General features: G+C 41.0%; 1 protein-coding gene across 1 annotated transcript in view; it reads left to right on the top strand.

Moving 5' to 3' along the window:
* Positions 1-12,870, top strand: part of RALGAPA2 (Ral GTPase activating protein, alpha subunit 2 (catalytic)) — a 757,941-nt gene extending 745,071 nt beyond the window's left edge. Inside the window, exon 41 of the mRNA XM_006895663.1 lies at positions 12,703-12,870. Coding sequence (XP_006895725.1) covers positions 12,703-12,870 — 168 coding nt within the window. The remainder of the gene's footprint in view (positions 1-12,702) is intronic.
* Positions 12,871-13,015: the final 145 nt, after the last annotated feature.

Raw genomic sequence — 13,015 nt, 5'->3', positions numbered from 1 at the left:
GACTACATCATGCAAGGCGGAATTCTAACTGCCTATGGTTCTCAAAGAGCATTGTAAATACTACTCTCCTGGGCCTTCCTTAGTTGGCTGGTTTCTTGTAGGTACTAAAACTTAAAAAAAATATTTAAATACTTACAGAATCCTTATATAACATATGAACTATCCTGGAATGAGGCTGAAATAGCCATACCTCTTAGACACTAGTCAGAAGTTCTTAGCAAGGCCAGCTGACAGCTCAGAGTTGTACTCCCAGGATGATGGCCTCAAATGAAACTCTAAGCACTAGGAAAAATGTTCTGGAGTTAGAGATTTCAGAGTTTTGTGTTAACATTTTAATACTTTTGGTACTCTTCTTTGGGTTGAATTGTGTGTCCCCCAAAAGTAATGTGAAAGTTCTGACTCCTGTACCTATATGACTCTGCTTGAGAACAAAGGGTTCTTTTGTTATGTTAATGAGGCCATACCCGAGTAGGATAGATCCTAAGCCTAATAACTTCTGAAAATGTTTATTAAAAAAGATTGAGAAAAGCTGTAATCTAGGAAACGATGTAATGGTTAAGGTTGTATGTCCACCTGATTACCCATTTTTCTCTAGTTTGGCCCTTATGATATAGCCGTTCCTTGTTGAAATCTGATGTAATTCACTCCATAAAGAGATCAACTGTGAACAGTCAATTGAAAGAGCATTTCCTTAGGGATATGACCGTGTGTGTGTGTGTGTGTGTGTGTGTGTGTGTGTGTGTGTGTGTGTGTGTGTGTGTGTGTGTGTGTGTGTGTGTGTGTGTGTGTGTGTTTGTATATATTTTGACATTTGAAAGAGCTCTCTTGCTTTTAGTTTCTTTCGAATCCTACATTTGGCTTATCACCACCTGAACTCTGATTCTTTGGACTGGAGCCAGCAACCTGCTATACTTCCTGCCCATTTTGGATTTTTTAGCCTCCCAAACCAGTAATCTTCTGTCTAACCTCTTAATCTTGAATTTGTCAGCCCCTGCAGCTACACAAATCAGGAGAAACCTCTACTCTGACATTAACCCAAAGGTCACATCTCTCTTGTTCAAATCCACCATCCTCTCAGAGGGAGAAAGAGGATCAGTCACCTCCTGAGCAATTTATGGCTTTGGAAACTGACTAGAGGGTCATCATGAGTCACTTCTGGCTTGACAACAGTGACTTCCATTACTTTGATGTGTATACACACAGACACAGAACCCTGGTGGTGTGTGAGCTGAGTTGTTCTGCTAATCCAAATGATGCCTCTGGTGGATTGGATCCATCAGGGAATGATAGGTTTTCTCTTACTATGTCACTTACAGCCTCTGAAAACCTGCTGGAGGGTCAGCTGTGAGTCTGTTCTGATTTGACAGCAACGAGCAAGTGTATGTGTGTACCAAACAAAACTTACTACCATTGTGTTGATTCCAACTCATAGTGACCTTCTGTCAAATTTAGATCTGACATAGGTAAAATTTGCATCATATATATTTATACTTCTTAGAGTGTTTTTCTTTTTAGAGAACTCCGCTTGAAACCATGGTATAAACTGGCCACAATTTCAAGCCTTCCTCACAAATACAAGGAAATGATGCTCAGACTTGAGGGACTCTGAATTTGTGGGGGTGGGGGCCAAAAGGGTGGGCAATAGGACCAGAGAACTGTGTGGGGAAACTACAGACAGGCAAGCATCAGTAATAACATATATGGTAAGAAAACGGTTCTGCCCACTTTCTCTCCTTTCAGCTATTTGTGAATTGGGGAATTGACTGTAGCAAAATAACCTCCCTAACTACTGCATCCATGCTTGGTACTGTGAGGCATGACACGAGCTTCTCTGAAATCAGCAGGATAGACTTCCCTAGGGATCAGGTCACTGTGACACTTGGATACTGTGAGCTGCAAGTTTGCTGAAAATTACCACAGAGACCACTTGGAATAGAATTTACTCCCATAGTCAACCTTCAATTCACTTCACTGATAATCCCGTAGCTCACACCTCTAAGAGGACAGATCTCTCTGGGGATTGGTTTGAGTAAGTCTGACCCCCACTTGGATCGGCTGCTGCCTCCAGCTGCTATGTCCCAGAAAGTAGGCGTCTTACATGAAAGCGGCACTTACTGGCAGCAATCAGCCAGGGCAGACCTAATAACAATAAGATAGGCCTCTTTTAGGGTCCATTCAGAGTATGACAACTGCTTCCCTACACAATAACTGTCTTAGCTGTGAATTGTTACCGAAAGTCTGTACAATGGGGCCTGTTCCTGTAGGCACTCTACTCTGTATATCCCAAAGCTCTCTGGAAGTCAGTTCAACTCTTTTGACTTCCCATTGATTATGGGAACTACTGACTGAAGGTGATCTGTGTTAGAAAGCAGACATGTTGTGTGTAGGCCACACCTTCAGTCAACACACTGGGGGAAAGAAGAATAATCTGATAGTAACATGGTAGACTCAGTGGGACTCTGTTCAGAGGATGAAAACCCTTCTTCCACACCCAATGGCTTCTTTACTAATACAAACTCCTACAGAAGATTCCCAGCAGTGGAACCAAGAGACAGGCTGCCCATGTTGAGACTGCTCCCCCAACCACCACAAAGTTGCCAAGCCTCTGTTATCATCTCTCTGAGGTCCTTCTGGGGAATGTCAGCCCCTTCTGAAACAGAGGGAGCCAATTTATGCTTCCTCTCTTTGCCAGATCTGAAAGAAGCAGAGCAGGGAAAGAAGTCCCTGACAAATTGAAAACAACACCCAGTTCTAAAGGGGGCTCACTGTATTTGGAGTTTCCACCTGAAAACATGGCTCTAGAGACAGAGAAGGAAAGGGTTAGCAACCACAAAGAGGAGACTGCTCCCTGGTAGACAAACTGAGGAATGTGTGATATCTTTCCTCAGTGCCAGTGTGACAACAGTGTGTTTGGGAGACATTGAAAACCAAGATCTGGAATTTTCTAATCATAATTAAACCAGGATTGGGAACTCTTGTGATTTCTTGTTGTGTGTCACCAAGTCTGAATCAACCATAGCTGACCATAAAGCAGGTTTTCATCCATCCTTCACAGAGAACTTGGTGGGTTTGAACTGCATGCCTTTGGGACTGCAGCACAGCTTCTCATCACTAGGCTGCCAGAGGTGTGGTGGTGTCCACCAAAACACCAAATACTGGAGAGAACTGAGAACACTGACACCACAGAATATGTCAATGACCCAACAAAGATCACAGCACACATAAAACACAATAGGAGAAACAACTGCTCATTCAAATGAGTGTGATAAAGGGAATGAAAGCATATCTATAGAAGCCTGAATGATGGCTCTAAAAATATGACAAACCATTAAACACAAAACATGGCAGAGATCTAAAAGAAATGAGGAAGATGATGCCTGAACAAAATTAATATCTAAGAAATGATGGAGGGTGAAATCAAACAGAAGCATAATGGAAGGAGTAATACATTTTAATCAGTGGAAGAGAAGCCTGAAGTTAGAAGAGACCAAATTTACAGAGTATGAAGACTAGGAAGATCATAGCCTCAAGAAAACTGAGCACAATTTAATAAAGTTATGGGAATCATCAAGAGACCTAATATCCATATTGTTGAAATTCCAGAAGACAAAGAAAATGACAGAAATAATGATAGAAAATTTCCTCAATCTAATGAAGGATATGAACCTACAAATCCAAAAGGCCCAAAGAACTTGTAATACAAAGAAATACACACTTATCACAAAAACTCCAACACAATAATACATTATAGGTTCTCAGAATAAAAAAAATCCTAAAAACAGTAAAAGAAAAGCAGTTACATACAAATGATCTCTGATATGATCAAGGGTGGATTTCTCCTCAGAAATATTGGAAGCATTGGAATGATTAAAACAGCTGAAAGAAGGAGAGGACAATAATGTCAACCAAGAAAGCTGTAGTTGATGAAATGATCCCTCAAATGAAAGAGGGAGAGGAATTCTATAAGCTTGAACTCAAATCATATTTTAAAAGTTTGAAAATAAGAATAATGACGTTGAAATGAAAAGATCCCCATACTAACATGCTGAGAGAGTTCATATCTGCCAGACAGATCCTACTAGAAAATTTTTTTATTTTATTATTTTGTGTGTGTGTACCGTCAAATCAGATCTGACTAGTACAGGAGGAGGACTTTGCTCCTCCTTCTCCAGCAGAGCATCTGGTGGATTCAAACTGCGTGCCTCTGGGATTGCAGTGCAGCCACCAGAGCTCCCTCCTACTAGAAATTTTAATGAAAATTCTGTAAGTGGCTAAGAAAGGACAGTAAAAAATAATTAAATTCATATATTTAAAGAGAGATTACGAATAAAAATAATTCTACAAGCATATGCTTATAAATAAGATATTTATGATCAATCTAATGGTTTTGTCCTTCACTTCTTAATGACATGTAAGAATAAAGTATAAGATTATATTACTGAGGCATGCACAGAATGGTGGTGGTTTAGATAGGGAATAAAACCATGGTGCTGTGGATGTAGAGATAGAGCTCTGGTGGCTTAATGGTAAGGAGTTGTGCTGCCAACCTAAAGGCATGTGATTCAAATCCACCAGCTGCTCCTTGGGAGAAAGATGAGCAATATCCTTCCATCCAAATTACAGCCTCTGATAACTCACTGAAGGATCAGCTATAAGTAGTTCTGACTGGACAGTACATAACCACAACATAGATACAGAGAACTCTCATGGCCTAATCCAAAGGGAACTGTCCTGCCACCCCAAAGGCTACACTTTTCTAGCAGTTCAAATCCACTACCTACTCCATAGAAGCAAAATAGGCAGTCTTCTCTGCAAATTACAGCCTCTCAAAACCCACTGAGGGGTCAGCTAACAGTTAAGTCCCCAGGAATTTACAGCATACCAATTGACATATTTCAGCAAACAGATGCTACCCTGGATGCGCTCACCAAGTTGTGCCAAGAAATTGGGAGAACAACTACCTGGCCTACTGACTGAAAGAAATGCATATTTATTTCCATTCCAAAAAGAGATGGCCAGAAAGAGTATGGAAATTATCGAACAGTATCATTAGTATCACATGCAAGCAAGATCCTGCTGAAAATCATCCAAAAATGACTGGGACAGCACATCAACAGAGAACTGCCAGATGTCTGGATTTATAAGAGGCCATGGTACTAGGAATGTTATAGATAATGTTAGCAGCATCTTGTCTGAAAGTGGAGAGTACCAGAGGAATGTCTATCTGTGCTTCATTATCTATGCAAAGGTATTTGACTTTGTGGATCGCAAGAAACTGTGGCTAACTCTGATAAGAATAACAATCCCAGAACACTTGATTGTGCTTATGCAAAACCTATGCTTGGACCAGGAGGCAGTCATCAGAACAGAGCAAGGAAGCAGTTTCAAGATCAGGAAAGATGTATGCTAGGGATGCAACCTATCTCCATATCTTTTCAATCTATATATGGAACAGATCATCCAGGAGACTGGGTCCTATGAGAAGGAATGTGGCATCAAGATTAGTGGAAGACTCATTAACAACCTACATTATGCAGATGACACAACCTTGCTTCCTGAAACTGAGGTGGACCTGTGGCATTTGCTGCAGAAGGTCAAAGACTATAGCCTTCAATATGAATTGAAGCACAACATCAAGAAAACAGATTCTAAGCACTGGACAGCATCATGGTAGATGGTGAAGATTGTTAACAGCTTCAGTTTGCTTGGTTCCAGAATCAGCACTCTGGTACCAGCAGCCAGGATATCAAAAGACAAATTGCATTGGTGAAATCTGCTGCCAGAGACCTCTCCAGAGTATTGAAGAGCAATGATCTTCACAATTATTTACTATGCATCAGAAAGCGGGACAATGAGTAGGGATGATAGATGGAGAATTGATGGCTTTGAGTGCTGGAGATGAGTATTGATCATACCATGGGCTGCTAGGAGATCAAACTGATACATCCCGGAGAGGGTGAAATCAAGATGCTTGTTGCAGGCAAGGATTCTGAAGCTCCATCTGACATACGTTGGGCATGTTGCAAGGAGGGACCAGTCCTTAGAGAAGTACATCATGCTTGGGAGAATGGAGGGGGCAATTCGAGAGAGGAAGACCCTGGATGAGTTGGATTGACTTAGTGACTGGGGTACAGGGGGTAGGGGTGTTGGAGATGATGAGATTGGCTCATGATAGAGCAGGGTTTAGAGCTATTGTACATAAGATTGCTATGAGTCACAAGTAACTCGACAGCACATAACAACAATAGATATAGGATATTTTCTATTTTACTAAGGTTAATATCAAGTTACCCTGTTTTTGTTGTGTACTAGAGAGTTGAAACCGAACCATAGCTGACTCTCTGGCGAGTTTTCAGAGGCAGTTAATCACGTGGGAGGAGGTTGCCCATCCTTCTGTGGAGCAGCTGGCAGATTTGAACCATTGTGCCTTCAGGATTGCAGTGCAGCTTCTTGCCACTAGGCCATCAGTGATCCATCAAGTTACCCTAGAATGTTATAAATACAAATTGTTAAAAGTCATATTCATGATAGTGACTAAGAAAACAACTTTTGAAAATAGCACCTAAGGAAAAACTCATTCTTGTCAAGTTGGAACCAACTCATAGCTGACCCTCCAGCAAGTTTTTGGAGGCTGTAAATTGCTTGAGAGATAGATGATGCCCACTTTTCTGTCATGGAACTACTGGGAATTTGAATAGACAGATGCCACCTTTGAGTTAGCAGGGCAGTTCCCTGAGGACTGGGCCGCCAGAGCTCCCAAACAATAGAAAAGAAGGGAGCAAAATGACTAATTAGAGTAACCTGCCTCCCACAAAAATACTAATAATAGAGAATGCAAAAACAAACAGTACTAAAGGAAAATGACAAGGTTTACGAGTCTCATACACACATATACTCAGACACAAATAACAAAATAGCAGATGGAAGTCACATTTTATTGGTAACTTCAGTGAATGAAAATGAACTAAACTCTCCAGTTATAAGGTAGAGAATGATAAAATAAGTTGAAAGGAAAAACCAAGTATAACCCAATTACAAGCTGTTTACAAGACACATACTTAGACCCAAGGGCATAAATCAGTTGCAAGTGAAAAGTTGGAAAAAATATTCCATACAAATAATAAAAGAGAACAGGAATAGCAATTTTAATAACCAATTTGCTTTAAGACAAAATTAGAAGAGATAAAGAAGGGCATTTTATAGTGATAAAAGGGTCCATTCAGGAAAAGTACCTGGGATAGGATGGGCAGCAGGTGTCTTGTGAGGGACCTGGTGATGCCGAAAAAAGGACTTCTTGTCAGGGGTGGCTACAATGAAGAAGGTAACCGAACTCCTCGGCACGCTGGTTAAGCAGGACGCTCTCGACCTAGTGGTGACGTCTGCGGGCAAGGATTTGGATGGTGATGATGCAGAAGATGATAACAGAGCTAACTCAGATGGACCATCTGCAAAAAGACCAAAACCACTGTCTTAGCAATAGCATTTATGAAATGTCACCTCTAAAACTGCTGCTGTCCAAATTACCACACAGACATTTCAAGAATGAATACCTGTGCCCTAATTTGGGAAAGCATTTGATTTTTGTTCCCCATGAGACAATTCTGTCAAAGAAAAAAAAAACTCTTTAAAGCAAAAAAGAAATATAATGTTTTAAAATGAATCTGTTTCTTGGATGAGAAAGAAATTTCACATCAAGGCAATAAAATAGAAGCATTGATGTAACAGTCTTGAATATATAGAAAGTTTCTATATACTGAATTATTTATATATCTTCCCAAAGTTAGAACACTTAATTATGAAAAGCAAACATTGATAACAGAAATAGATAATCTACAGTAATTCCAGAGTTACATTGATCTACTGTCAAGGAACCCTCTAGAGTGATAAGCAAGTATGTCAGCTTAAAGAATCCAAGTGAGCCTAATCCAAGTCATGATCTCTTCAGTTACTTCCTGTGCAACTAAAAGTTGGGCAGTTAAAAGGACGACAGAAAGCCCTATGTGAAATAGAGCACACTTAAAAGTAGACTAGCAGATATGGAGACAGACCCTTCTTACTTGGAATCACAATGAGGAGGAACAGTTGCAAACAGACACTACTGATTGGAACATGGAATGTGAGAAGAATGGATCTATGAATCTATGTAGAAAAATTGGAGATTGTTGAGGAATAAATGGAACACATAAATATTGACATAGTGTGCATTGGCAAAATTAAACAGATTGACATGGACATTTTGAATCAGCTAATCATATGATCTGTTGTTGTTATGTGCCGTTGAGTTGCCTGCAACCCGTAGCTACCCTATATACAGCATCTTGGAACCCTGCCCTGAGCCTGTCTCACTGATTCTGACACACCAACCCCCACTGTCCCAGGTACAATATCAATCCATCTCATCCGGAGTCTTCCTCTACTGCACTGTCCCTCCAACCTTCTGAATGTGATGTCCTTCTCTAAAGATTGTTTCCTCCTGGTCATGTGCCCAAAGTATGTGAGATGGAGCTTCAAAATCCTAGCCTCCAAGGAGAAACTTGGTTTCACCTTCTCCAAGACAGATCTATTTGTTTTCTTGGTGTGGATCTCAGCACCACAAGGCATTGATTCTTATTCTTCTGTCATCCTTAGTCATTGACCAGCTCTCTGATATATAACAAGTAATTGCGAAGACCATGGCCTGGATTAGGTGCACCTTAGTCTCTAGACTGACATAGTTGCTTTTCAATACTCTGGAGAGCTCTCTGACAGCATATTTTCCAAGTGCAATTCATCTTTTGATTTCCTGACTGCTGGTGCCAAGAGATCATATGATCTACTATGCAGGAAATGAAAAGTGAGGAGAAATGGGTCGTGTTCATAGTTAAAAAGACCATTTCTAGGTCCATCTTGAAACACAAAGTTGTGAGTGACAGGATAACATCCATATGCATACAAGGAAGACCTATTAACACAACTATCATATGCACCAAAAACAGGGCCAAAGAAGAGGAAATAGATTACTTCTACTAGCTTTTGCAGTCAGAAATCTATTGAACATTCAACCAAGATTCTTTGATAATAATGAGTGACTGGAATGCAAAAGTTGGGAATAAGGAAGAAGGATCAGTAGTAGTCGGAAAGCATGGACATGGTGACAGAAATAAAGCAGCAGCAGATATGGTAGAATTCTGTACAGTCAATGACCTATTCATTGCAAATGCCTATTATAAGAAACATAAACAGCTATTATACACATGGACTTCACCTGATGGTCTCCACAGGAATCAAATTGACATCTGCAGAAAAAAAAAATCTGGAGAAGCTCAATATCAGCTGTGAAAAGCAGGACAGGTGCTGATTGTGGAACTGACCAGCAACTAGTCATCTGCAAGTTCAAACTGAAGTTACAGAAAATCAAATCCACAAAAACCAAAGTTTGACCTCAAATCTACCCCACCAGATTTTAAACACTATCTTAGGTCTGAGTCCTTGAACACTAATGAACAAAAACCAGATGACCTGTGGGAGGAAATAAAGACTATCATCTATGAAGAATACAAAAGTCTGAGGAAGAAGAAAAGACTAAGAAGGATGTCAGAAGAGACTCTTAATATTGCACTGGAGCACTGAGAAGCCAAAGCAAAAGGAATAAATCAAGAAGTTAAGGAGCTGAACAGAAAATTCCAAAAGCTAGCTCAGGGAGACAAATCAAAGTATTATAATGAAATGTGCAAAGAAATGGAGTTAGAAAATCAAAAGGGATGAAATCACTAGGAATTTCTTAAGCTGCAGGAACTGAAGAACAAGTTTAAGCTCTGAGTTGCAATATTTAAGGATGCTGAGGGCCGAATGTTGAATGACCCAGGAAGCATTAAAAAAAGATGAGGTGTGGGGGGAGCGGAAGATGGAAGGAATACACAGAATAACTATACACACACAAAAAATAAATTGGTTGACACAGAAGAATTTCATGAAATAACATATGATCAAGAAGCAAGAAACGTATGATCAGGAAGTTCAGGCTGCTCTGAAGGACTTGACAAAAGAATAAGTCCCAGACATTGATGGAATACCAAGTGACATATTTCAACAAACAGATGCTACCGTGGATACACTCACCAAGTCTGAAGGATAACACCTGGCCAACTGACTGGAAGAAATATAGATTTATTACCATTCAAATAAAAAGTGACCCAACAGAGTGTGGAAATTATCAAACAATATCATTAATATCACATGCAGGCAAGATTCTGCTCAAGATTATGCAAAAATGACTGCAACAATACATCAGCAGAGAACTGCCAGATGTACAGGCTGGGTTAGAAGAGGCCATGGCTCTAGCTACATCATAGCCAATGTTAGATGGATCTTGGCCGAAAGCAGAGAGTATCAGAAAAATGTCTATCTGTGCTTCAATGACTATGCAAAGGCATTTGACTGTGTGGATCACAACAAATTATGGCTAACCTTCAGAAGAATGAGAATCCCAGAACACTTAATTGTGCTCATGTGAAACCTATCCTTGGACCAGGAAACAGTCATTAGAACAGAGCAGGGAAACACTTCAGGGTCAGGAAAGATGTGCGTCAGGAATGCATCCTATCTCCATACCTTTTCAATCAATATGCGGAACAGATCATTATGAGGAGGAATGTGGCATCAGGATTGGAGGAAGACTCATCAACAGCCTGTGTTATGAATATGACATAACCTTGCTTGCTGAAACTGAGGAGGACGTGAGGCATTTGCTGCAGAAGATCAAGAACTGTAGTCTTCAATATGGATTGAAGCTCAACATCAAGAATACAAAGATTCTCACCACTAGGCCAACTGGAAGCTGCCTTATAGATGGAGAAGAGATTGATATTATTAACAATTTAGCATGTTTGGTTTCACAATCAACACTCTTGGCACCAGCAGTCAGAAAAATCAAAAGATGGGAAAATTTGCTGTCAGGAACCTTCCTAGAGGACTGAAGCATAACGATGTCAGTCTGGAGACCAAGGTGCATGTAATACAGGCCATGATCTTCACAATTACTTGCTATGCATCAGAGAGCTGGGTAATGACTAACGATGATCAAAGGATCAATGTCTTTGAGTTGTGCTGTAGAAGAGTGTTGAACATACCATGGACTGCCAGGAAAACAATCAGGTCAGCCCTAGAGAGGGTGAAACCAAGCTGTTCTTTGGAGACAAGAATTTTAAAACTCTGTCTCACATACTTTGGGTATATGGCCAGAAGTCAACAGTCTTTAGAAAAGGACATCATGCTCAGAAAGGTGGAGGAACAGCATAGGAGAAAAAGACCAGGATGAGATGGGTTAACACAGTGACTGGAGAAATGGGATTGATTGGGTCTGTTGGAGACAATGAGATTTCAGGATAGGATAGGGTTCAGACCTAATGTACATACAATCATTATGAGGTGCAGGTGACTCAATGGCACATAACAACAGTTGTCACAGTTTATTATAACTTTACTCACAGTATCAAATATATAGATGCAGCCCAAGTGTCTATTAATAAACAAATTGATAGGGAAATTGTGGTAGATTCACAAAATTAAATTTTATGTAGCATTAAAAAAAACATGAAGAGCTCATGAAACACTATACAACATAGGCTAGTCTGGAGGTCATTATGCTGAATGAAATAATGCAACCATAAAAGGACAAATACTGTATGAGACTTTAATTATAAAAATGTTGTTTATTGTTAAATGTCATCGAGTTGCCTGCAACTCATAGTGATCCTATGTACAACAACAGCCCTAAACTCCATTCTATCCTGTGCCACTCTCACTGTCTCTGACACACTTAACCCCATTACCCCAGTCACTTAATCAATCCATCTCACAGAGGGTCCTTATCCAAGGACTGGTCCCTCCATGCAACATGTTCAAAGTATGTTGACAAAGCCTCAGAATCTTTGCCTCCAAGGAGCAGTCTGGTTTAACCTCCATGATGAACGTGTTCATTTTTTTAGCAGTCCATTCCATACTCTTTTCCAACACTACAACTCAAAGGCATCAATTCTCCTTCTGTCATCCCTAGTAATTGTCCAAATCTCTGATGCATAGCAAGTGATTGCAAAGACCATGGCCTGTATCAGGCACACCTTATTCGCCAGAATGACACCATTGCTCTTCAGTATATTGGAGCAGTCCCTAATAACAGACTTTCCCATCGCAATATGTCTTTTAATTTCCTGGCTGTTGGTGTCAAGAGTGTTGACTGTGGAGCCAAGCAAACTAAAGCTGTTAACAATCTCAATCTCTTCACCATCCATCCTGATGCTGCCAGTTGGCCCAGTAGTGAGAATCTTTTTTTCTTGATATTGAGTCTCAATCTATACTGAAGACTGCAGTCCTTGACCCTCTGCAGCATGCACTTCAGGTCCTCCTCAGTGTCAGTAAGCAAGGTTGTGTCATCTGCATAAAGTAGATTGTTGATGAATCTTCCACCAATCCTGAGGCCACATTTCTCCTCACACAGCCCAGCCTCTCAGATAATCTGCTCTGCATAGAGGTTGAAAAGGTATGGCGATTAGACACATCCCTGGTGTACACCCTTCAATTTTTAAGCATACAGTGTTTCCTTGCTCTCTAAAAATTGCATAGTAACATGAGAACGGGACAGGGAGAACAGCAATAGTATGGATAAACAATGAACATAGACAGCCGACACCTCGTCCGCCCCGGAGCACAGGCCTCTTCGCATAGTCACCGCCGCCGGTTTACACCCGCCACCCCCAGCTCACCATGGATGATGGCATCGCTGCGCTCGTGGTCGACAATGGCTCCGGCATGTGCAAGGCCGGCTTCGCGGGCGACGACGCCCCCCGGGCTGTCTTCCCCTCCATCGTGGGGCGCCTCGGCACCAGGGCGTGATGGTGGGCATGGACCAGAAGGACTCCTACGTGGGAGACGAAGCCCAGAGCAAGAGAGGCATCCTGACCCTCAAGTACCCCATCGAGCATGGCATTGTCACCAACTGGGACGACATGGAGAAGATCTGGCACCACACCTTCTACAA

The sequence above is a fragment of the Elephantulus edwardii genome, unplaced genomic scaffold, assembly GCF_000299155.1.
Source record: "Elephantulus edwardii isolate Elephantulus edwardi_28Jun2011 unplaced genomic scaffold, EleEdw1.0 scaffold00172, whole genome shotgun sequence".
NCBI classification, from domain to species: Eukaryota; Metazoa; Chordata; class Mammalia; order Macroscelidea; family Macroscelididae; genus Elephantulus; species Elephantulus edwardii.
The sequence above is the reverse complement of the archived record's forward strand: the minus strand, read 5'-3'. Positions and strand labels throughout refer to the sequence as shown.